Genomic DNA, 24,445 nt, shown 5'->3' on the forward strand with positions numbered 1-24,445 from the left:
GAAGAATGGAGCAGAACGTCTCCTCTAGCTTCTCCCCCTCTGAGCAACCAACGCTTCGTGTAAACTCCTCACACTCTCGATCGAGTCTTGATATGAAGCCAACGAAAACAAGATCAAACATGGAGTACATCAACTGATCTTATATTACCCCATAAATGTAAACGAGATCATATCAAGTGGGGACCACTTGCTCAACTGTACAAACAGAATCAGTTGAAAGAGTCTCCTATTCACTGTCAACTATAATTTCTCATTCTTTGATAGGCTTTTTCAAGTACTTCTTATTTGAATTAAAATAATAGAGAGAAAGACAACCCATATAAATTATGTACAAAAACAACAATCCTAAACAATTCTACTTAATGTTTACGTGGCCATGTGTTTTTATGGAACCTCTTGGTTCTTTAAGATTCATGGGAAGTTCCAGATAATATTTTATTTGGGTAAATATCACTTACCTTCCCTCTTACTTGGACAAATAGCACTTACACTCCCGATTAGTTAGATAATATTACTTTATCTCTTCTCTTACCTAGCAAATATATCAAACACCTGTTAATTTTTTCGGTTAAATTTAACTTTTACCGTTAAATATTTTTTCTAAAATTCCAAACTACCCTTGGAAAGACAATGCCAATTAGCCTACTTTTACAAAGAGTCAACAACGTATGTCGCTACGTGTTCCTTGAACTTCTTCTTTTGCCTAGAGCAATCTGTCGGTGAAAAACGTGAGCCAATGATCGACAATGAATCCGGTGGTTGATGACATGAGTTTTAAGACTTCTGGAAGAAAAGCAGCCTCGTTTCCTTTCCTCTTCTTCCCTAGTATCTTTCTCACTCTTATGCGATGCAGAGAGCCAGAGATTAACGAGTTGAACCAAAAGCTGTAATGGATTGCCCGAGAAAGTAGGATTTTGCTTGGGGGGGGGGGGGGGGGGGGGGCGGGCCCCCCCCGGGCGCCCGCGAAGGGGGGGAGGGGGGGGGTGAAAAAAAAACCACCCATTAGAGGCAAGGCCAAAAAAAAAAAAAAAAGAGGGAGGGGGGGTGCCGGGGCGTCTCCCCCCCCCCCCCCCCCCCCCGTTCCTCTCCGTCCCAACCCCAGCTATCGAAATCTTCTTTTCATACCCCTCTCTTTGGCTTGAAATCTCCGCAAGTTCTTCACCCGGGGGGGGTCAAAAAGGGGGGGGGAACACCCCCCCGTTGGGGGGTTGGTGTGGGGGGGGGTTGTGTGGGGGGCCCCCCCCCCCCCCCCCGCTGGCGGGGCGTTCCATGAGTAAACGCGGGGAAGAATCCCGCCCCCATGATCGACGAAACGGGAAGAATCTCAATCGCTCCATGATCGATCGATGCCAAGAAAAAGAAGAAAAAGAAAGGTCTATATGTAATTTCGTTTTTCTTACTACTATTCTAATATTTAAGATGACTCACCCGAATGGGTTAATCCTACCTCAACCTATAATCGTTCTTCAAGCTTGGCTAAAACCCAAATGGCCAAACCCTAGCCACCCTGCCACTTCTCTGCCCGACAACCAACCGTTATTCCTTGGTCTTAAACTTCTCTGTTCTTAGATTAACCCTTGACAACCATGACTAAAGATCTCTATGGCTTTTTCTAAGCTGTTCTTGGCAAAGTTCTGTACTCGCTTGTGAGATTGCGAAGGAGCGGAAGAACTTGAAGTCGAAAGGTGCGGGTATAGTAGAGATTCTGTTTTGAGCCCCCAAGCAGCCACTGTACTTGTTTCGTTTGGTTGCTACAAAACCCAGGTATTGTTTTTTTGTACCATTAATTCTTTGCTTTCGGTGGCTTAACATTGTTTATCTATCTGCTTGAATGATGTCCTTACTCAGATACCTTCTTCTGTTAGTTGCTGGTTGTGTTACTTTGTTCTTCACTCAGAACACTTGTTGTTTTTTAATTTCTGTAGAACTGTTCCATGATTTGAATGTGAAATTGATTATGTGAAGTTGAGAAGTATTTTATGAGCTACTAACAGTCAAAAACAGCTCGTCAAACTGATTAAGGTAATCTTAACACAATAAACAAACCCAAAGTTATATGTTTCACCCGTGTATTATAGATTTATAGTATTGTTACGAACTCATAGGCAATTTTCCTAAATCTTAAGCCATCACAGTTGTTGCAACTTGGTATACGTCTTCTCTCTCTCTCTCGCAAGGTGTCAACTTGGCTGGCCGCATCGACCGGCCCGCGTGCCTAATGCCGGACCGTTTAAAATCCGGTCCGGTATGGCGGTTCGGTTCGGTACCGGTTTCAGATGCACATAACGATGGTACATAACCGAACCGGATCCGCACCGAAAATCATGGTTAAATTGTAATTTTACACCAGGCTCCAGTTTAGTTTGCCCTAGGGCTAGGCTGCGAATCTGCAATTCTCATTCACGCTTCGCCTCTTCGTCGTCTTCGAGTCTTCGGTGTCTTCGCTCATCTCTCATCTCTCAATCTCTCATCGTCTTTGTCTCACATGACTACATGAGTCTCATCGTGCAGATCAGAAACCGTGAGCCTGAAAATTGAAGTTAAGGAGGACTTGCTTGGGAAGCTGAAAACAAAAGTCTCATCTTCAATGTACGCTTTCTTCTTCCTTTACTATGTTTCTCCTTCTTCTCCTTCTTCGCCTTCTTGAATGATTCATGTTGCTCCTGGTTTCAATTTCATTTCTTTCTTCTTCTTTTTTTTCTCTTGGGGTTACTGACAAGATTTTAGTATCACCTGGTAAACATTACGAACCATTCGATTAAACGTTATCCGGCTTTCCTTTCATCAAACTTCTAAGAACCATTCGAGTCGCACTTCAACATTAGTTGGTTTTTGGACTTGCCCGTACAATAATGAAAGCTTTGGGTTAAAAAATAAAAATATTAAAAAAATTCAATGTTGTGGGGGGAATGATTTGTATGGGGTAGATTTTTGAAGTGTAGGTGTGGAAACAATATTCTCTCTCTTCTCCTTGCTAGTTGTCTGCCCTTATTTTTAATATTTAACCTACCATCTGAACCCTTTCGCTTGTTCCCATGAATCCCATCTAATTCAATTTGGGTTTCTTCAACGTACAAATTCACAGAACCATACACAGAAGTCTAGGAGAAAGATTTTGGAAGGAGAGAACAGAACAGTTTGGTTAAATATACCACTCTACTAAGGAAATTAAGGTGGTTGAGTTGATTCTCCAAGTAGTTTTAGGTGGACCCAACAACCCTATCTAGAGTGCGGTCAGATATGAAAAGGCTTATTGGGTTAGACAACTCCTTGGATGCATTGATGTACATAACAAAAAGAAATAGGGCAAGAGGACTCTCTCTGATAGAACTCTTTTTTAGTGTCCTGAGTCTGCTGATTTATAATGAGGTGAAATATCTATCTCGTCTTGTGTTCTAGTGTTTCAATATATGTTTCATTAACTTCCACATATAGGTCGCATTCTTAGCCAGAAAATTTTATTGTTTAATTTTATAGTTACTTAGTTTACGTCTTACAATCCATTCTTATCTACATTAGTATACGGTAGAAAAGTTTTTTCTGCATAAGGTAAAACTAAGTAAGCAAAAGACATCTAAAGTAACATGGATTGGAGTTGGGGACTGTATTTCAAGATCCCCTAAGAGGGTTTTTCGAGTTGTTTTAACTCTAAATCATCTTATAAGAGCATAAGGTTCTATCAATCTCAACTCAGCATGGCTGGAGATGTACTTCAATTTGAGGCTTTAGACAAAGTATGTCATTATCTTGTCTAAAATTGTGAACTTCATGGAAACATCACAGCACAACATCATGAGATGCGCTATTGAATAATTGCTCCCATGCACGCTTTTCTGACTCTTTTGAGTCACCTTATGGAAGACCTAGCTCATAAAATAATAAATCTCCTTTTTCTTCTACATGGAATATGCCTTCCCATAAAATGAAATTTTTTTATGGTACTCAATTCTAAATGAAATGTGGTGGATTCCTTGAAAGCAAGCTAGCCTTTGCACCGTGTATCTGATCCATTAATAGAGTTGTTATATATGTGCAAATTTAACTGTGGGATATGTCGGCTTCTGTTTCCCGTTGATCCCCCTTTTGAATGGGCCTAGACTGTTGTTCAGTGGATTGTTGCAGGTTTTACTTGCTAAAATGATTATGCTTACAAGTCATTATGTTTGATTTATACTTCTTGACATCTGGATGTGCAGCCATAGTAATTTCTACTTCTGTTCTAGATAGTAATCATTTCTGTGCCTGAGAAACCTCTAACCTAGATGATTGACACTGATAATTCTCCTTTTCTAGTCCTCTTGTATCTGCTCTTTTCTACTTAAAATGTCTACTCTTTACATTTTATCTATTTATTGTAAAAAATAACACAGTCGATTAAAGCGGTAAAAAATAAAGGGTAATTTGGCCATTTTGAAATTATCATGGGAGAAGGAGAGCTTATAGTTCACTTTCTTGAGGGAATCGGAGGTTAAACTTTTGAGAGGCGAGTAAGAACAAATAGAGAATAAGTACAGGGGTGAGATGAAAATTTTCCCTATTAGATTTTATTTAGTTTCTATTTTACTTGTTTCCTAAGTTCTAAATGTTGGTTCCTATTTTAGCATTCAAGTATGTGTCTGATTATAAAGCTTAGATCTTAATATTTAGTTGTAGTAACTACCTTTCTCTTTTTTTTTTTTGGTTTGTTTGTTTGTTCATGAGAATATTACCTAGATCAGCAAAATATTCTCAGCCCATAGTTTCTATATTATATGCAACTTGGAGAGTAAGTAATAGCACCCTATAAATACGTAAGAGCCTCTTCTCAGCTGACAGATTTATGAAATTGGTAACTGATGCTTTGCTTTGAGTCTATTATCTCTATTGAGTAATAAGAAAGGTGAGAGAACCTTGCTCTTGAGAGCTAAGTCCATCTATCCCCATTTCCCATCCTCATGTCTTTTTTCTGTTTGTTACTTCTAATTCTCTGAGTTGTGGGTTTAATTGGGGTAAGTCATCCTTGATCTTGGCTTTACATTAAGAAAAGGAAGATCTCACCCCTGAACCGTCGCTTGATTCGTAAGCATAGATTGTCTTTCCTTTAGCATAAGTTTGAGGTTTAATATCTATCTAAATAACCCTTGTTTATTTCAACGTTTTTCATTCAGTTCAGGGTATTTGTAACTTTGCATACTTATTTACCCCCCAAAAAAGAAGAATATATTTTGGGTTTATTATTATTGATTTTGTAACTATAATTTACAGCATTCTAGTGAACACATTTTTTTGCAAAATATAGAAAAAGCCTCAGTTACAGCAACACATATTACTGCAATGTTCCTTTACATTGCATTTGATATTATCGTACTTTTTTCTTCTATAAATAAATGAATAAACTTGACTTATATTTATTAAATTTTCCAGTGGATCTGCTGATTTGTTGAAACCAGTGCAAATGGGTAGTATTGAAGAAGGTTACAAACCTCCTGTGGAATTTCAAGTGGATTCCAGGGAACCTCTTGTTGACATCTCTTTGACGGATTCAACTGAGCTTTGGCTCATCCAATGGCCGATTAATCAAGTAAAAGTTTCCTTTATAATCATAGTTTTTTCCTGTGAGGGTTGTTGAAAACTTGAAATCAGTTATTTTATTTACTGTGAATACTGATTTAGTTGTCATCGATCTTACTCCATGGAATTGCTGGTTTTGTAGCCTCCTGATTTTGATGGGCAAGAAGTGTCACTAAAGCTCCATCATGATGGACGGTTAGGCAGCTTTGAGAGTTCCTCAGGTAAACACAGCTCATGTTGAACAGCAAAGAAAGACTCAAAGAAAAAATAGTTTTCTTTGTTTACTCATGATACTTGTCTATGGATTCTTTGATAATCCTGGTTTAATGTTATGAGTTATGACAGGGAAATCATATAAATTGGTTAGCTTTGCAGCGCAAGAACCAGATGCTACAGTTTTCCAGTCATCTCATTCAGATTCAAAAGTTGGTAAGCATTAGTGCTGTCTTCCTTTTCCCTTTTTCCTTCTTCTTTTGGTTGTTTTTGTTCTTATATGGTTTTAACTTACGTTCATTTATATTTATTTTATTTGCTATTCAATTCATGTTTTTTTGTTTCCTTGTTGAAATCTGGATTTCACTTTGATTATTGAAAATGAAAAAGATAGAGAGATGGATATTTGTATTGCTTCTGAAATGCTTCCGAGTGCAGTCATCGACGTTATTGACATGTGCAGGGCCCAAAAAATTGCAACAAAATTCTTTTTTGTATCAATGTGAGTTTTATTTCCTTTACTGACCATAGAAGATCAAAGAGGGAGAGAGAACCCTTGAGTTGACAGGTATTGTAGTTGTTTAAGATGTAAATCTTGAAAAGGCAGCCCCTCTTAACTCCTAATCTATTCGTTTGGGTGACATTCCCTTTTGTGAAGTCAATTCCCAAGGGAATAAGGCATTGATGGTCTAGAATGGTGGAGCCTGCCTGAGGAGATTAGTGTGGAACAATTGAATTTGACAAGGAACTCCTCAATTGACTAGGTAATGAAGACTGAACCCAGGGTTGCTGATGGCCTAGCTGAAGAACTGAGATATGTGATTGAGAATGGGGCAAGAGTTGCTCCAACAAGGATACATCTGATGAGGTAGTGAAGGTGGTGGGGGGCACTGGTGTTAGTATTTTCAATGCTGCTGGAACACTGGATGGGCTTTCTGATAGTTTCACTCATTTTAAAAAGGAGGTGCACGAAAAAGGATTGTTGCTACAAATCACTGTTGGAGTGACTTAATGGAGTATAGGGAAGCAGAGACACGTGTTTCATTGTGGCTTTCTTTTTTTTGGAGTGAAGGTGGGTTCGGGTGATGAACTGAGTAGTAGTTGTTGTAACATAGAAAATAGCTCAATTAAGAACTACTTTATATCAGGATCAATGATAGGTTGCAGCAGGGTGCACATGCACACATGCAAATTAATTGTATAGTTGAACTAAAAGGTGGGAGAAGATGGATAGAAAGATGCGATTGGAATTTCTGTCCTGGGTCTGCCACGAAGTCCAGTATATCTTTGTCAAACTTTTACAAAGGCTGCCTATTTAATCCCTTGGGATTAGCTCACAAATGAAGCAACAACTAAAGGCCTAATAATCCAGCCTTCTAATCATGCAGTAATAATCAAATTAGAAACTATGCATGGCCTAGGACAGCCCTAGACTAGGGTATTCTACAAGACAAAGGATCCTAAATCATGAAGGGAGTGGGTTTGGACAGCACACATTGGATTCCACACTTAGAGAACTAAAGGAAATTAAAATCCAGCAAAGAAAAATACAAGTACCATGCAAAAATCAAACGTAAAGCTTAAGGAATGAACAAACTAAATCCATTCATTCAATCCACAAGACTAGATAATGGGAAGAGGGCATTGCATCAAAGAAATAAAATTTCAGCAACAAATGATATGCTTTATTAATCCATTGGGGTTCAAGATACATAAACAATATTAATCTCACCCAAACCAAAACTAAGCCCAACCCCAAACACCAATAAGACTGACAAATAATTCTAAGAAAAAAACTGTAACCAGCAGCAAGTATGGAATGGCAGAAATAAGAATGACGTAATATATGTTGCACTAGGAACAGAACAGCAGTACTATGTCGCAGCAGACAATAAGGAGGCATAGAAAACGAGGGAAAGAAGAGCAGCAAAGCTACGACTGTCGTGGGATATTTCTCGGAGAAAGAAACAGAGAGGGCTAAGATAACTGTCGATTCTATAAGAAGTGAAACTGATTTTTTTTTTGGGTAGGGAGCAAAGAAGTTACGAGAAGAGAGGGAAGAAGAAGAAGAAAGAAAGAAAACTTTTCTGCAGAAACAGAGCTGCCGTGGGGATGGGGAAGGAGGAAAAAAATTCCAGGACAGAAAATATAGTTTCTTTGGAGAAAATAAGTGTAGATCTTTGTAGAGGAGAGAGGGGAATTTTTCTAGTGGGAAACAAGGGTGAAAGGAGGGAAGAAAACTTACCTGGAGAGAGAGGGATGAATTGGTTCCGCGAGGTGAGAGAGAGAGCAGCAAGTTTCTTCTTCTTTTAATTCTTTTCATTTGTGCCTTCCTCTTGTGGCTTGTTACATACTTAAAAGGAAATAAATAAATGAAACTACCACAAATACCCCCAATAACTCAAGGGAATAAAATAAAACCTAATAACTCGTAACTGTGGAAAGAAAGTCTAAAGTACCCTTACAAAACAAAATATGAATACTAATATATATATAAAAAAAGGTGGCATGCGGACCACGGTCCTAAGGTTCCAAATGACCCTTTCTAGTAGCTGAACCACAGGGAAAGGTTCCGCTGCCTCCGCCTCTAGTAGAAACAGGTGGTGGGCAGTCGTGGTGTGATGTCCCCATCAATGCAGCTCGGATTTGACAAGTCATAAGGCCAGCTTTATTAAAAATCTTACAGCTCTTTTATAATAATCAAATCAGAGGCTGGTATAACCCAGTTCGGTGACAGCCCAATATAACTTTTTCTGATGGGCTGTAGCATTGTTAATCGGGGAAATATTATGGTCTACATCAAGTAGTGGTTTTGATGGAAAGTGTCACAAGTATGATCTCACTGCCTCTCGTCTTCACTTACACCCCATGAGGGAGTGATATAGCATATACCTTTATTGAAGGACAGGACTGCCTAGTATTTTCAGAGTAGTTTAGCCATTGTGTTGGACCCCATGATAATGGAAGTAGAACATGTTAGTCTTGATTCTTGAAATTTGGCATATATGAACATGGGAGATCAGGACACAAGGAAACATCTATTCCCTGGAGAATTCTTAGACTTCTAGCTGTATCTTGCAGCTACAGGCCTATTTGATATTTGTGAGGATTTCAACCATACTGCATATGTACCATGCAAATAGTTTCATGGGTTAAATATATTAAGTTTTGCTGTTGAAGCTTCTTTCACTGATCTGTAAAAATTAGCAACTTCTTAGATCCCTAAATAACTTGTGTCAGTTTTGCTGGGCTGCATTTGTCTATGCTTCAGACAACAATTTGCGTTATGCTGAACCTTTATCCATTGCCTCACTATTTTAAAGGATTGGGAGAGCTCTTGCTTACAATTTTATCTATCAACTGTTGGGTACTGTTAAATATTTTACCGTGAAGCCTAGTGGTCTAAGCTAAAGATGTACACGTGTGCAGTCTCTCTGCAATGTTTGATTCATTAAATTGCTTTTTTTTGCCCCCTGACTAAACTCCCTTTTGGTTCAAACTTGACATTTGACTGGGGAACTCCAAGAGTTTATCTGCGTCCAAGTTTTAGGTCATCCTGACCTGCCACATGGTGTAGCTAATTGTGCTGCCCATAGATTCCATGGTGGGATTGGCCATCCAGCCTGCGTTGCCCTTATCCTGTTGGTTAAAGATACCCAAGAAAGTATTATTATCATAGTTTAATGCATTCTGTTTTATCTTTGCCTTGCAAAGTATTGTGGAATGAAAAGTTTATACAAATTTTTGTCTTATGCAGTTGGAAAGATATCACGGCGGGTTTCTTTAGTCCATTACCCTGAACCTGCAGAGTTGGAGAAAAAATCCCTTTCTAGTCATCAAAGCCGATTGAGTCAGAGATCAGGGACTTCCTCTTATGTATCCCATCCTATGTCAACTCCAACCCATAGTCGGAAAGAGAGAAGCCCACACTCGAGGAGTGGAATGTCACCTAGTACTGCAACACCATCGCTTGGTAGTAGACAAAACATTTCATCACTCACTGAAACTGAGGTTCCATCACAAAGTGCAAAGAAAAGGCGTACTGTGGAGTCTACAACATCTGTGGACAGATCAACTAGAGATTCGGGAGCAGGTCGGATTAATGTTACTTCTTTGGGTTCTGCTGACAATTCTCATAAGAGAAAATCAAAGAAGATGATTAAAGATGAGCAATGATTCTTATTTCCCCTGTGTCCTGCATGGTGACAATGGAAGGATAACCTATGTACCTTGGGGCTGTGAAGAAAAATGCTTCTCGGAGGGAGCTGAGCATTGCAGTGCCCTGTTTATTAAGAGGTATGTTATTTAGGTGGTTCCATCTTCAGTTTTCAGTTGTATCAGATGATCTCGATGGGAGTTCATGTTACTTGATACCAGTATTCTGGTGAATCAAGAAGAATTTTGTTGCTATGGTGGAATCAAGAGTAATAGCAAAGACGCCTGTCTTATTGCCTGCAGTTTTATTTAGGGGAATACATGTTTTGAAACATGTTTCTTGGATATATTATTCGGAGTTGTCTCTTCTACATAAAAGAGAAGTTTGTATTTCTTTCAATGAGAGTCATTAATCATGCTATGTTAGAAGATGCATAATAGTATTGTTAATCACTTCTCCGGCTTCCTACAAGAATCTGATCCCTCTGTGCTATTTGGAGTTCTCTTTCTAGGAGTTAACAAATTGAGCTTATTCATAACCCTATAACATACCCTAAAAGAGGTGCATGTAATCATATAAACAATGAGTCGGGATCATCTTCCCGTCGGCTTCCCGACCACAAAAACAGTGGGGGCCACGGGTGAAATTTTGAGTTTTTTCTTTTCTCAAAAAGTGTCTTTCACCTGTGGGCCCCACTGTTTTTGTGGTCGAGAAGCTGATGGGAAGATGATCCCGACTCATAAACAATGGGTGCATTTAAAAAGGGACAAAATATTCACACAATTTACTCAAGAAGAAAATATAACAAGTATTAATTGAGTTTTTTCGAGAGAGGACTTTTGTCTTTCACCCCTTCTAAATTAGGCTGCTTCTCTACTCTTGGTTTCTCACCCCTAAGGCCCTAACGTTACGAAAGTGGTAAGAGTATCATGTGGCACTGGAAAATCTTACCGAGATGCAAGTTTTCTTTTGGAGAATGATTAATAAAAGTTTATATTTGAATTGTGTCGTTTTTTGTTGGTTAAATTGTTCCCCTAATGCGATGCTGAATAGAAAAATATCTTAGCAGAACCTTACAAGTCTTTTGGGCCCCCAAAAGAAAAAAAGAAAAGAAAAGGCAACCTTGCAAGTCCTTTGGCATTAGCTTCTTCATTTTTCCGGTAGAACTGAGCTTCGCTTGGGCCTATTTACATGCACCTTGACTACTCCTCAGGAGGTAGATATTACATATATAATTGTGGGTGATGCATCTGGATTTTGCTGAACCACCACCAGAACCAAGCTTCGTGCAAAACAAAGTTTGATGCGGGTCAACCTCTGTGGTTCGAAAGTCACCTCCGACGATTTGCAATAAGTAACACTTAAGGACTCTCTGAATGCATAGAATTTTTGGTTCATGGTATTTATAGTGTTTACCTCTAGGAGATGACTGTGGGATATGATGGGCTAAAGGATCTAGGTATACTGTTTGTTTTCCGATGGGAATCCATTGGATTTTTTGTTTTCTATTCTGGGTGGATTTTTTCCTTAGTCAGTCTCTTACTTTTGATGATTCCAGGAATTCCCATATTTATGGGATTCTATCATCCGGTTCTTTTGGGGAAAGGATTTCGTTTTCTCGTTAATGTATTATTCTAGGCCCGGTTGGGCCATTGGGTCAACCAACATTAGTCGGAGGGTTCCCTCGACTAGGTTAGGCATATTTTTGGGACTTCGTCCTTGGCTTGAGGGAATTTAACCTTTGATCTTCCTTCGTAAAATGGTTGTTTTTTTTCGCTTCTTCTTTTTCCTTTCCCAATTTAGCCTTTTCTAGTAGTTATTTTTCTTCCGATATTCTTGAGCCTCGTGCCGCTTTGGTAACATGGAAGTCTAAGAAGTGGGCCGGCGGCCGGCCTAACGCTACCCGATTTTAAACCATTGAAAAATTCCAAGGTGTTCGGTAGTTTCGGTTCACCTGAAAGATCTTCATCGTCACCCACACACACACGCAGTTTAGTAAAACAAAAAGTAGAAGACGTTCCAATTACGTCACGAGCAAGTGACACGTGGATCGGTTGCTCTACAGCATATGGCCATATCAACGGTTGTAATTAAACAAAGCCAATCATATACATGGAGGCCCACAAATTTATTTACTAGGACTGGAAATCGTTCTTTATCCGTTGATCCTGCGGTTAACAACGATTATTCACGTAACGAAGCTCCCATCGACGGTTGTAATTTAGTTATGTCCAGGAAAGAAAAGGAGAGTAGCGTTGTATGTGAACATAATCATACGGTCCAAACATCGGACATGCATGTATTCGTCATCATCGATCATACATGTAGATGTAATGACATGATGATTGCTCTCTCTCTCTTGAATCTTGAAATCAAGAACTCGAATCGATCAATTATTATGGGGTTAGTATAAGTAGTAGCGAGTCTTTAATTGCTGAACTCGTTGAAAGGTTAAAAAACAAATGCGACCAGTTCAAAGCGCCCTTCTCGGCCTTCCTTTCTTCCGTCCTGCCTTTCCACGCTGCGATGGCGATGGCGATACCACTGAGCATTGTCGCTCTGATCGTCCTTATGCTGCTTGTGATCGTCGTTATCATCTTATTGGCCTGTAAGCCATGGCGTTTCTTCCACACTCCTTCTCGAGCTCGCACAATCAAGGTAACATAATCCATTTTACTAAAACCGGAAAGCTTATCTTCCCATTTCCTTTATTTTCTTTGATTCTTTTAGATCTCCGCATTTCTTCAACTTTTCCCCTTGCATATCTGCTTCCTCTCTCCTCTTCTTTCTTTGTCTCTCATTTTGCTCCCCCTGCGGTTTTGATAATTTGTTATGAAATGCATTTTCCATTCTTGGAGAAATTCGAAATGGAGTTTTTCTGATGATATCGGCGATTGTTAATGAGGAATGTTTTGAGTTGATTTCATACTGGGGTTTTCAGGATTAAACATAGAATTTGGTTGCTGCTGTTATCACGACTGAAATCGATGCTTTGCAATTCGCATATGCACATTATTAACCAATATTAGAGATTCGCACAGCACTTGATTCCTCCCTGATTTGAGCTCCCAATCTACTGTCTGTTCTTTCTTTTCTTGCTTGCATTTGTAACCGTGGATATCCTTGTATTCTTCACCGCGAACCCTACTTGCTGGTTGAATCTATGTTGAGTTTTCCAAAATGGCATTGCTGATATTAATTTTAGTTGTTTAATTCCTAATTTTCAGTTGGTAGCCTCTACTGTCTGTTCTTTCTTTTCTTGCTTGCATTTGTAACCGTGAATATCCTTGTATTCTTCACCGCAAACCCTACTTGCCGGTTGAATCTATGTTGAGTTTTCCAAAATGGCATTGCTGATATTAATTTTAGTTGTTTAATTCCTAATTTTCAGTGGGTAGCCTCTACTGTCTGTTCTTTCTTTTCTTGCTTGCATTTGTAACCGTAGATATCCTTGTATTCTTCACCGCGAACCCTACTTTCTGGTTGAATCTATGTTGAGTTTTCCAAAATGGCATTGCTGATATTAATTTTAGTTGTTTAATTCCTAATTTTCAGTGGGTAGCCTTTTAATTTTTTGTGTACAGCGTATCATTGACATTGGTCGGTTAATTATGTTGGATGTTATCATTCACTTCATTCGTTGTGACTTACCAACCGGGGCCGTACAGGCTAATTTAATATCTAGGAGGTTAATTATGTTGGATGTTATCGTTCACTTCATTCGTTGTGACTTCCCAGCCGGGGCCATACAGCTTAATTTAATAACTAGGAGGGATTTGGAGAATTTAAAAAGTGAGGAACGGGCTTTAAACATTTTTAAGTTGCTGGTTTCAGACTGAAGAACCATTCATTCCTGCAGAACAGATTTGGTTGAATCCTTTCTTAGGTAGGACAAGTTTTTATTTGAATGCAATGTGGATCTTTCCGTTGACTCTGAGAAATCCTTTTCATTTTTCTTTGATCAGGAGAGGCAGGGTCTAGTCCAAAACTAAGAAATAGAACCCCTCTAAGCCTTAAGAGAGTCTACTGGTATTTTTCCAGACAAGAATTCTTTCTTCTTGAGCAGTTACTTATTGGAGTTCATAAAGTCCTTGTGGAATCATCCTTTGCAAAGAAAATGTAAATGTCTTCCAGCTGAAGCATTGCACATCTTTTTTTCTCATTCTAACTTTATCATGTACAAGTTTTTCCTTGTGACCCTGGGTCTCACTGTGAACATCTACCTCCTTTGGCTGTAGTTTCAAATTTCTATTAGGGAATTACTGTTTCCATCTTATATGGAGGTACATCAGAGTATTACATTATCTGTTTATCGGTTGGGTTATACGCAGAAATCATATTTGCTAACTAGTGCTTGCTGTACATGTTTTATGATTGAATTTCTTAAAAGTTCCAACTGTAGGAAGAAGTAATTTCATGAGACATGCACACCAGCGTTTACTCTATGACTGACTATGCTGTTTCTTGGTTCTTTTCTTTTTAGGTTGGTGATTTAGAAAGGCCTCTCATTTCTGATGATCCAAATTTGGACCAAAATCAAAGCAATGAATTGGGAAGAAATTATGTTTCACAGGGGTCACATCTTCAAACTGAAGGAAGTTTTGGCTCACCAAGAGCACATGGCCTTGTCTTCAAACACAGACTTCCATCAACTGATGAACATTTGGCTCTAGGCACGTTCTTTTTCCTGTTGTGTTCTTTTTAAAGATTATCCTTATGTTCAGATGGCATTTTCAGCCATTCTGCTTTCTCATTCAAGTGGCAAACAACTGGTGATGCTGAAAATTCTCTTTTCTTAATCAACATGCTGCTGCTTTGCTTCTAGGTATAACTTCTGATCTGTCGGAAGATGTTCTGGTTGGTCAAACGCTAAAGCGTACACTGGTGTCGAACCGCTCATTTGAAGAAAGAAAGAATGCTAGAAAGGAAGAACCAAATTATGATCTCTCAGCCATTTCCAAGTCTAATGGATATCAAAGTATTCTGTTATTCCTTCATCTGGAAAAGTCACTAATTTTGTCTTTTGAATTGTCTTCTTTGTGTCATCTGGTTTTCTTTTGTGTTTATTTGTTTTCAATTTTCTCTGCAAAATGTAAAACATGTCATCCTATCTTTCTGTGAGAAGTGCAGGAAGCAGCCTGACTCTGGAAGTTATATCTGGCGCTTCTTGTGGGCTTCGCTTCTCATTACAGTCAACCAATGCTTCTAAACTTCCACTGACCCTTGGGAGAGTGCCTCCCAGTGATATGTTACTGAAGGACACAGAAGTATCAGGAAAGCATGCAATGATAAATTGGAACTTAAATGTAAGCTTTTGCTTTCAAAGTCAGTTTGGATTGCATGCCTTGTGAAACTGTTGGGCTTTGTTTATGGATTATTTGCTGTTTCAATTTGTACATTTGGCAGACACTGAAATGGGAGCTTATAGACATGGGTAGTCTAAATGGAACCCTTCTGAATTCTCTAGCGATCCATCATGCTGGTTCTGGTAGTAGACAATGGAGTGAACCTGTTGAGCTTGCAAATGAGGACATAATAACTCTTGGCACAACATCAAAAATACTTGTGAGTAAATATTTCGGTGTGGGAATTATGGTTTGACATGCTGATAGAATTATAACAGAATAGTGTCAAGTAGATATAGTGACACTTTACCATTCTTTTCTCTTTGTTGTCCTTTTGGATGAGAACACCGGTTGCAACAATATTAAAATGTTGTAGGGTAACTGGTGGTTTTGTCTTTTAAGGTTGACATGTTATGGTTTGAGTTGTTTCCTTTTATTGTATGATCACTCATGGTGCATAGGGGAAAGCATCTGCTGCCATGCCATGTTCATACTGTACTATTTATTAGTGAGTTGAGCTGGTTTGAGAAATGAATCTGGATTCCATTCGACCTTTTCTTTAAGTTTATTTTATTATGCTTATTACAATCTTGCTGGACTTCAGGTATAAGTTTACCCATTTTCAGTTTTTACCTTTAGTTTTTTGTTATCTGGAATTTGCTATGTATTTTCTTCTGATTCTTCCATTTGTTTAGTTTTGGCTACTTTTTAATTCTTTTTTCCTCTCGCAGGTTCACATTTCTCATGCTGAAAAGAAAATCCCCTTTGGGGTTGGAATGGCATCTGATCCCATGGCCCTCCGTCGAGGAGGGAAAAAGCTTCCCATGGAAGATGTCTGCTATTACCAATGGCCTCTTCCAGGAGTTGAACAGGTTCCAATGTTAGTTTTATTGTATAGATTTTATTCATTTCCTCAATGAGCTAATACCATTTAGGCTTATATTGTGCAGTTTGGACTTTTTGGGATCTGTGATGGGCATGGTGGAGCGGGAGCTGCCAAAGCTGCTAGCAAGTAAGTTTTTCTTCCAACTGTATTTCTACTTTTTTTTCTCTTTCGTAAAATGGTTAACAATTTGAGGAATGTTAGTCGTGGGATATATTCTATGCTGTGGATGTTAATTTTTTTTATTTCACTTATAGTTCTTGCAGAAGGTAGGAGCATTGCCCATTTAAACTTAAATGAGGTCTCAGATTTGCACTGCTTCAGCTACCCAGAAACTGTAGTCCAGTTTTATTCTTTGCTCTAAGTTAGATGCAATTAATGCATTTATTTATTACCAAAAGTGACCCACAACATTTTGATGCATTGGTACTGCTATATTTCAAATATGTGATGATTTGTGTATTGTTGCTATGATATTTGGCAGATTAAGCTAACAATGGTAACATATAATCACTTTGATGTTATTCAAGTTTCACTCACATTTGGAATTCAAGTTTCAATAATGCGAAGTTATTTTGTCCTCCAAATGTGCTCAACATGGTTAGACAATTTCTGGTTTCTGGTTTTGATCAGAATCAGTGTAAATAACTGATCAATATGAAAACCATTATCTTTAATAACATGCTTTTCGTTATCAATGATGCCGTTTGGTTTTCTTCCATTATTGTAAAGGTCCCAATGTGATTTTTATGTCTGTATAATAAAAACTTGCCTCTCACGTTGTCACTAGTTTAGTGATCCTCATATATGGTATCTTTAGTTGTTTTAACTATTAATAGGCCTAGTATTTTGATGTCCAGGATGCTGCCTGAGATGGTTGCAAACATCTTGTCAGTTTCAGAGAAAAGACAGAGAGTTATTTCCCATTGTGATGCTTCAGATGTGCTTAGAGATGCATTTTCTCTCACAGAAGCATCTATGAATCATCAGTATGAGGTTTTCTCCCCTATCATTGCTTTTGTGAATATTTTTGTGATAGATTGGATCAAAATTTATGCGTGAAAATATGTTTGCCAATCTGTTGACATGTGTTCGCGTCAATCTTCTTTTTTTTTTTTTTGCCCTTAATTTCCGCACCACCCATATTTGGGAGATCCAGTTTTAAAGCTCTCATAAATAACTAATACAGAGGCATAAGAAATTTGGAACTATAATTACATGTGTTGCTGATGTGTTTCTGCTACTCGCAGCTACTAAAATCTATAATTCTCTATTCCTGCAGTCTTCTTGGAGTTAATTGAATTCATATAACTTATCACTTATCTTCATTTAACCATGGGTTTTTGTGCTTTCGGATAGTCATATTGGCTACTGTTGGTTGAACTAATATAGGCTTGGAATACTAAATAAGGTAAAAGCAATTTAAAAAACTTATGGTATGGCCATGTTCTTTCGCATGTAGATTATGTTCTAAATTCTTTAGCTCTGACACACAACTGCAGCACCCATTATAGGGCTCCTGTTGTTCAGAGACTGAACCAGAGATTACTCTGGGGGGTCAGAAATGCCTATCCAAGTTGGCTCAAAGGTTATGTTCGCATTTCGGCTTGTACACCTTGGTTGAATAAGTGTAGTTTATTTTTCTTTGAAAAGATAAGGTGATTTTATTGGGGGCCAGAGTAAAAAAACCACTAAACATCTGGACTGGGAGAAACAAGAACACTGAATGTCTACAATGTAATGCAGAATTGGCCATCTGCCCGGAAAGAGGGTGGGGAGCCGAAAAAATCTCACAACTGTCAGTCACATCTCTCCCATTCCCTTTACGAGCTATAGCATCTAGTGAATGATCATCTGTTGCTCTGGCTTTCTGAAACCAATATGGTAGCTTCCAAGGATAGTTAAAGTTTATGGACACCCACATTGTCATCAAAGCCAATTCCCCCATGTTGAGGCATGTCCAAGTCTGTTAGCAGAAATGGTTAACTTGAAAAAGAGTTCCAAATTTTATAATTATAGGACCCTTTTTTTAATTGGGCTTGGCATACTCTTTGAATTCCCATTGGACCAGATTACTGAAGCCACTCCCATGATCCCATCAAACAATCACATAATGCTCCGTAACTTTCTTGTTAATTGATCTTATGTGCCTTTGCACATTGGATGGCAACTTGTGTTCGTCTCTTTAGGTTTATGATACATGGTGATAGCAATTGAAGTGGTTAAATGGGCCATTTGTCACTAATGGGGTCAGTTTTGTACAGTTATCAGTCAGGATGTTTTGCTTATTATATAGATCCATGTTGGTTTCAGTTGCTAAATTATGTAAAGCTAAGATAAAAAATGACTTAGCTCCATCTAGCTTACAAATAAAAAACTTGGACGGAATTAGTAGTGTATGGTGCAATGACCAAACCAGACAGAAGCTCAATTAGTTAGTGTCATTGTCTAGACATCAAGTAGAAGAAATGCGCCTCCAAAATCTCATTCTATCCCAGTTGATGGATTTTGCAAGTTCTGGCTGGTTTGCTTGAAGCAGCAGCAGATAGGTTGCCTGGGAGTCATTGAGTGAAGTAAGCGCAGTTTGAAGGCATTCAATAGTAGCAGATCATGGTGGATAAATTCAAGTACTTTGATAGTCTTCTTGAGTCTGGATCCTCTACCCACATGGGAAGGAAAGATTCCAATCCGCATGGTTGGATTCTTGACACTTATCGGATCCAAAGTCCAAACACAAAACCCTCGTTTTTAGGAAAGGAGAGAGAAGATTTGGTTCCTATATTTTTGGAAGAGAAAAGATTTGGTTCCTACATTTTTGGAGTTATCCTAAAAAGGTGATTTTGTCTTTGGATTGGACATGTGTCAAGCATCCAACCATGTGGATTGGAATTTTCCTTCTCTATGTGGGTGGAGAATCCGAACTTGGTCTTCTTCAATCAGCACAACAACAGTCCAACTCCTTTGCTTCTCACAGCATTAAATCTCCTGGAAAATATTGATTCGAAACTAAGAGAAATTTAATGTGCTAGGCTTTATAGCCACATGCGCAAATACTAAATCGAAACTAATCATATTAGAAAGTAAATAAAGGCTAGTAAGACTTCGGTCTTCCCCATCTGCAGATGCAAGAAAATCCCACCAAATCTTCTAGTAGTATTTTCATTGAGACCCAAAGAAGGAGCTGTGAGTCTGTGACACTGTTCGTGTTTCTGTACACATGAACAGTATTTTGACACTCTTACATTGTCTGGTTTCACTTGGCCCAATTGGTCCAAGTGGGGCTGGTTTAATTCTCCCCAGATTCAAAGAAAGTCTGTTTTCTTCTTTATTTTCTTTCTGTGGACACCCATTTGCTTGTTTTATGCTTTCCCCTTAGTTCTTTATTCTGTATATGTTGGTTTCTCCCCTTGCCCAGCCTTTACTTGTATAAGTGTAAGCCGTTAATAATTTTTCTTTTCTCTCTTTCTTTCTTTCTTTCTTTCTTTCTTTCTTTTTTTTTTTTTTTTTTTTTTTAGGGGGGTTATTATTCACCATCTTTTCTAGGATCCATGTAACTGAACCCTATTAAGTTGGGACAAGGCTTGGATGTTGTTGTAGTATCTTATCATCAAGAAAATTTTGTGCTTTGGAAGTTTTTAATGGCAATGTTTTACATATTTTAACAAATAATTCCTTTTAGGGGTGCACTGCAACGTTGCTTCTGGTATGGGCCGATGGCGATGAAGAGTTTTTTGCGCAGTGTGCTAATGTTGGGGATTCTGCTTGTGTGGTTAAGTATGTTATCCTTTTCCCTTGACTGAGCGTTAATGTATGTTTGGTCTTTTACTTAAGCACAGTTTGTTTGGTGAGTTTGTAGGCGGAATCTTTGTGCCTGTTAAGATTCTTTAGTTATTATCTCATTCATTAATGAAATGAGTCCATTTATGTGTATGTACCTTATTTTTCTTGGAGATCATATACAGCTTCCTATATCATACCTATTTGGAGCATTTGCTTCTTTTTTTGTCATGTCTTTTTTTGAGGTGGGCTTAACCTATTAGCTGGTTCTGTTTGTTTAGAATTTGTTTCTTTACCTTAGCTTCTTGTCACTCATCCAAGACTTCAAATTTTTTGCTTTTATGTCTGCTCTTTGGAGTTTTCAAGAAAAAGGTTGAGGTGGTTGAAAATATTTTTATATTTCCCTTATAAGGGTATTCATTTGTGGTCGAAAGTCTAATAGTAAATCTTGTACCAAAAAGGAAAAGTCATGCCATTAAAAGTATTCTGCATGAATACTCATTAACAACTAGAACTTAGTTGTTTACACAAGATGGTGAAGATCGTCAAGTGATCCATTTGTACTTTCAAGCAACAATCGAACAAAAAGTTCCAGAGTTGCACTTAGGGAAACATCGGGCAGCAGTTCTAGTCAATTCAGAAGTGAATGTGCTGGGGCTTCTTAATAGTCTGGACTGTGGAATACTAAGTAAAAGGCATTCTCAACTGTGCTGCTGCCTCTGTGTGATATTTTATCAAATTTCCGAGTTTCACTTCCATTAATATGGTTAGAGTAATAGAATAATTATTGGAGTTATTCTTACATCGACCCATAAACTGATATGTTTTTTTGGCAGCATTGACAACAAGCAAATCAAGATGACAGAAGACCATAGAGTAACTAGCCAATCTGAAAGAACTCGCTTGAAAAACACAGGAGAGCCTCTGAAAGATGGGGAAACCCGGTTATGTGGTGATGCTTCAAGTTCTTGTATCTCAGGACAGGTTTCATGGCTTGCATCATTGATCATCCGTTAACCGTGTAAACCTTTGACTATTTCGCTCAGGTCTGAACCTTGCGCGGATGCTTGGAGACAAATTTTTGAAAGAACAGGATTCCCGCTTTAGTTCAGAGCCTTACATAAGCCAGGTTGTGCAGATAGATAAAGCGAGCAAGGCCTTTATTCTAATGGCAAGGTGATTTCAGTTTTGAGTCTTCTGATAAACTTCTTTGCTTCTGGCTTTAATTATGGAAAATATTTTTTTTTATAACCATGTGGCCTAGTACTGCCACAAGACTAAGTTTACTTCATCATTCTTTGGCTCGTCTTGGTTCCTGCGCAATATTTCTTTGCTTCTGGCTTTAATTATGGAAAATGTTTTATTCTTGAGCCCCAGTTTTGCACATTCAGTTATAATGCCTCTTTTAAGACTAAGTTTACTTCATCATTCTTAGGCTCATTTTGGTTCCTACTCGATATAAATGTAGATGGAAAAGGAAAAAAAAGGAAATGGAGACCACCTGGCAAATCATGAACTCTGGTTATCTTGTTACTGTGTTGGATATCTACATGTTAGGTTAGGCTGGACTCAGGGAAAATCCTGAGCTTTTTTCTGGGATAAATATAACTATTCTGAAGGGTAGTTACAACTTAAAGAGTTTGAACCTGATTTGCCTAGTAGGGCCACGGCTGCAGCTGTTATTTCCCTTGATTATTCTTCTGGATTTTGGCAAAAGAAAAAAGGCTTCTTCTGGCTTATGTGTTAGCATTATATTCTTGAGAGAGAATTAGTTTCATCTTTTGCTTTCCCATCCAAACTTCCCAAGCCTATATTATTTTGAGTTTATACTTTTGAAGTGATTGTTCTTATTTGGATATTGTTTCCCAATTTTTATTTTTGAAACCATAACCAAATCATAATACTTCCTTTTTCTGAGCCATTAAGTATGTTTATTTTCTTAGCTTTTAACCTGATTCAATGCACAAGTTTCCATGACTAGATGAAAACAATATGCTATATGCATCCTTGAATGTTTGCCCTTGATATTTTCCATTATAACTTTGATTGCAAGTTGAAAGTAGGGGAAGGGGCTGAATTGTTTTCTGGGGTGGGGAATTGGTAGTATAAAACTCTGATACTCTGTATTTTGTGCTAATCTGCAGCGATGGCCTGTGGGATGTCATTAGCATCAAAAACGCCGTACAGCTTGTACTACAGGTATGAGTGCTGGATGGGTTCTTAGTCAATTGTTTACCATAGGGTCCCTGATGTTTAAGTCCTGACAAACTGTGTGGATGCACAGATGAAGGAGAGAGATTCTGGTGACAAAGAGAATTTGGCGGAGAGGATAGCAAATTTGGTGTTGAGTGAGGCAAGAAATCTGCGGACAAAGGATAACACATCCGTTATTTTCTTGGATTTCAATACAATCACTAGAACCGCTTCTTGTAAAACGGATTCTTGAACAGATGGTAACCATGCTTCAAATTTTAGCAGTAGTTGCCGCTGTCTTCTTTGATTCTCATCTCTAGTCAATGCAACCATAGAAAATATGTGTTAGTTTTGCCTCTGCTTGCTCATTTGTCTTAGCTGAGAGGTGTTGATAACAAAATCATGAAGTGACTTTAGGGCAAGGAAGGTAGTTGAATAGGGTGAGTCTATTAATTTGTGTTGTTAAGTAGGGAATCAAAGGGTTGCAGGTTAATTCAATTAACTCTCCACTCCCATTTGAGACAATACTACAGACTACAGTTACTAACTCATAGATCAAGATCTATCACAGCGAGATGGGAATGAAGTTGACCTGAAGTTGACCTGAAGTTGACCAGGCAGATCATGAAAGCAACTGCCACATAGAGATGAGTGCAGCACACCGGCAGCTTAATCCAATCATGGTGCAGATTCAATGCAATGCAGTGTAATTATGTAAATACCTTGGACCACTCTGCATTTGCAGTTCTTTTTAGTGATTCAATTGATGTTCTATCTTGCATTTTGAATAGTGGGAAGCTTGGATGTGGTGCTTAATCTAGGATAGGCAAATGGTTCGAGGATGATTAAATTTTTTTTTCTTTTCCTTTTTCATTCTTGGGTGTATGAATCGAAGCTGCCACTTGCTTCATTTGGCCAAAACATTGCTTTGTATTTAATTTTTATATGTATTGGTTATGGACCAACAGTGCTGGTGGGCATGTTGGCTAATTAGGGCTTAAATTATCTTAACATGCTGTCAGTTTCGTCATCTTCTAGTCCAAGGAATTCAGTATAAGTTAACTGCACTTGCAATGCGAATGCAATGATTTTAAATTGGATCAAAAACTAAATTTTGTTTGAAGAAACAATTTGACGAGTCATAAATTTGAGTCTTGCGATATTTTAACTGTAATTTTTAGGGTGATAGCCGTTCAAGTTTTATATTTATCCAAGATGAATGAACAGCCAGAATCTGCTTGTTGTCATCAACCAATGTAGTAGAGAAGACGACGAAATCTTGATATCATTGGACAGAATTTGGAGCCATGGTTTCTTACGGCGTGTTGTCTATGAAAAGTCCTAGTATGGCACACCTTCCTGGCTAAGCTTTTATGGAATCAATATCAACCAGCTGAATCTTCATCTTGTTTGTCCTTTTACTGGGGAGTGGACCATTATAGGGGTGTAAGCCTGATAATCCAGAGATTGATAGAGGTTTGTATTCTCCTCATATATTTTCATCTTGTATTAAGAAAGGAGATTTACTTTCGTGTTTTGACAAAATAAGTCTTATGGGAATCCTCTTGTAGTCCCCTTTTAAGTTTTTTTTTTTTTTTTTAATGTTGGTGGAGAAGTGTGAAGGAAAACACAAATTCTTTATCCTTTAGAGGATTTATACAAATCCAAGGCATGGTTTAGTTGTTTTTTTTCTTTCTTTTCTTTCTCGGATAAATAGGCTGAGTCTAGGGCTAAGTTTTGTAGCTAGAGGAATGGGTATTCATGGAAATCATTGTACCTATCAAATGGCTTCTGAAAACATATAGGTTGACGAATGATCATTGGTCTGGATCTGCTACACCCAAGAGGAATGGAGGAGAACTCGAATTTTTATCACTTCCAATCCTAACATGCTCCTGTTTCATGCAGTTGACTGTTAAATGATGAATACATATCTTATTCTAGTCTTATGGTTGAAATTTTTTCAATCCTTGACCATTTCATCCCTAAAGTATCTTCTCTCCTCTCTCGGCTCTCTGTGCCTTTTCCCTCTTTAACTTCGGCAGCCCACTCGCCACAGGCACCACCTGCTATCTCATTTCACTTTTCCCTCTTTGGACAGCAGATGACAAACCCCATCCAAAAACCCAAAACATTGAATGAAACCCGTTAGAATGGTTGAAGGTAGGAAGTTGATGTTGTTGAGATGCTTAAACATCAACGCTAAAAATTAATGACCTAGATTTCAAGAAACTTCTAATCCATTGTCCACAAAAGCATCAAACAATTTTGATCTTCTTTACTCAACTCTCCATATAAATGAAAATCAAACTCCAAAATAAAAAAAAT

At 38.2% G+C, this 24,445-nt stretch overlaps 2 protein-coding genes across 2 annotated transcripts; both read left to right on the plus strand.

The window, feature by feature from the left end:
• The first annotated feature begins 2,378 nt into the window (after positions 1–2,378).
• On the plus strand, positions 2,379–10,462 carry LOC149028506 (mediator-associated protein). Its single transcript, XM_089137191.1, has 5 exons — positions 2,379–2,589; positions 5,404–5,560; positions 5,693–5,771; positions 5,896–5,979; positions 9,521–10,462. The coding sequence occupies exons 2-5, from the start codon at positions 5,435–5,437 to the stop codon at positions 9,937–9,939; spliced, it is 708 nt and encodes a 235-aa protein (XP_088993317.1). The 5' UTR covers positions 2,379–2,589; positions 5,404–5,434; the 3' UTR covers positions 9,940–10,462.
• Positions 10,463–12,320: 1,858 nt separating this feature from the next.
• On the plus strand, positions 12,321–23,366 carry KAPP (kinase associated protein phosphatase). The gene is made up of 13 exons (XM_089137201.1): positions 12,321–12,577; positions 14,403–14,592; positions 14,745–14,897; positions 15,050–15,225; positions 15,326–15,484; positions 15,996–16,136; positions 16,215–16,276; positions 17,008–17,143; positions 19,827–19,921; positions 20,761–20,876; positions 20,971–21,100; positions 22,069–22,123; positions 22,209–23,366. Exons 1-13 carry the CDS (start codon positions 12,446–12,448, stop codon positions 22,368–22,370), a joined length of 1,707 nt encoding a protein of 568 aa, XP_088993327.1. The 5' UTR covers positions 12,321–12,445; the 3' UTR covers positions 22,371–23,366.
• The last annotated feature ends 1,079 nt before the right edge of the window (positions 23,367–24,445 follow it).

This window comes from Hakea prostrata, chromosome 1 (genome assembly GCF_041222555.1).
Source record: "Hakea prostrata isolate BN-2017 chromosome 1, UWA_Hpros_2, whole genome shotgun sequence".
Taxonomy (NCBI): Eukaryota; Viridiplantae; Streptophyta; class Magnoliopsida; order Proteales; family Proteaceae; genus Hakea; species Hakea prostrata.

Coding starts and splice junctions, on each gene's coding strand:
- LOC149028506 (XM_089137191.1), top strand. CDS start 5,435: ATGGGTAGTATTGAAGAAGGTTACAAACCTCCTGTGGAATTTCAAGTG. Junction 5,561..5,692: donor TCCAATGGCCGATTAATCAA/GTAAAAGTTTCC, acceptor CTGGTTTTGTAG/CCTCCTGATTTTGATGGGCA. Junction 5,980..9,520: donor TCATTCAGATTCAAAAGTTG/GTAAGCATTAGT, acceptor TGTCTTATGCAG/TTGGAAAGATATCACGGCGG.
- KAPP (XM_089137201.1), top strand. CDS start 12,446: ATGGCGATGGCGATACCACTGAGCATTGTCGCTCTGATCGTCCTTATG. Junction 14,898..15,049: donor CAAGTCTAATGGATATCAAA/GTATTCTGTTAT, acceptor TGAGAAGTGCAG/GAAGCAGCCTGACTCTGGAA. Junction 17,144..19,826: donor CTATGAATCATCAGTATGAG/GTTTTCTCCCCT, acceptor AATTCCTTTTAG/GGGTGCACTGCAACGTTGCT.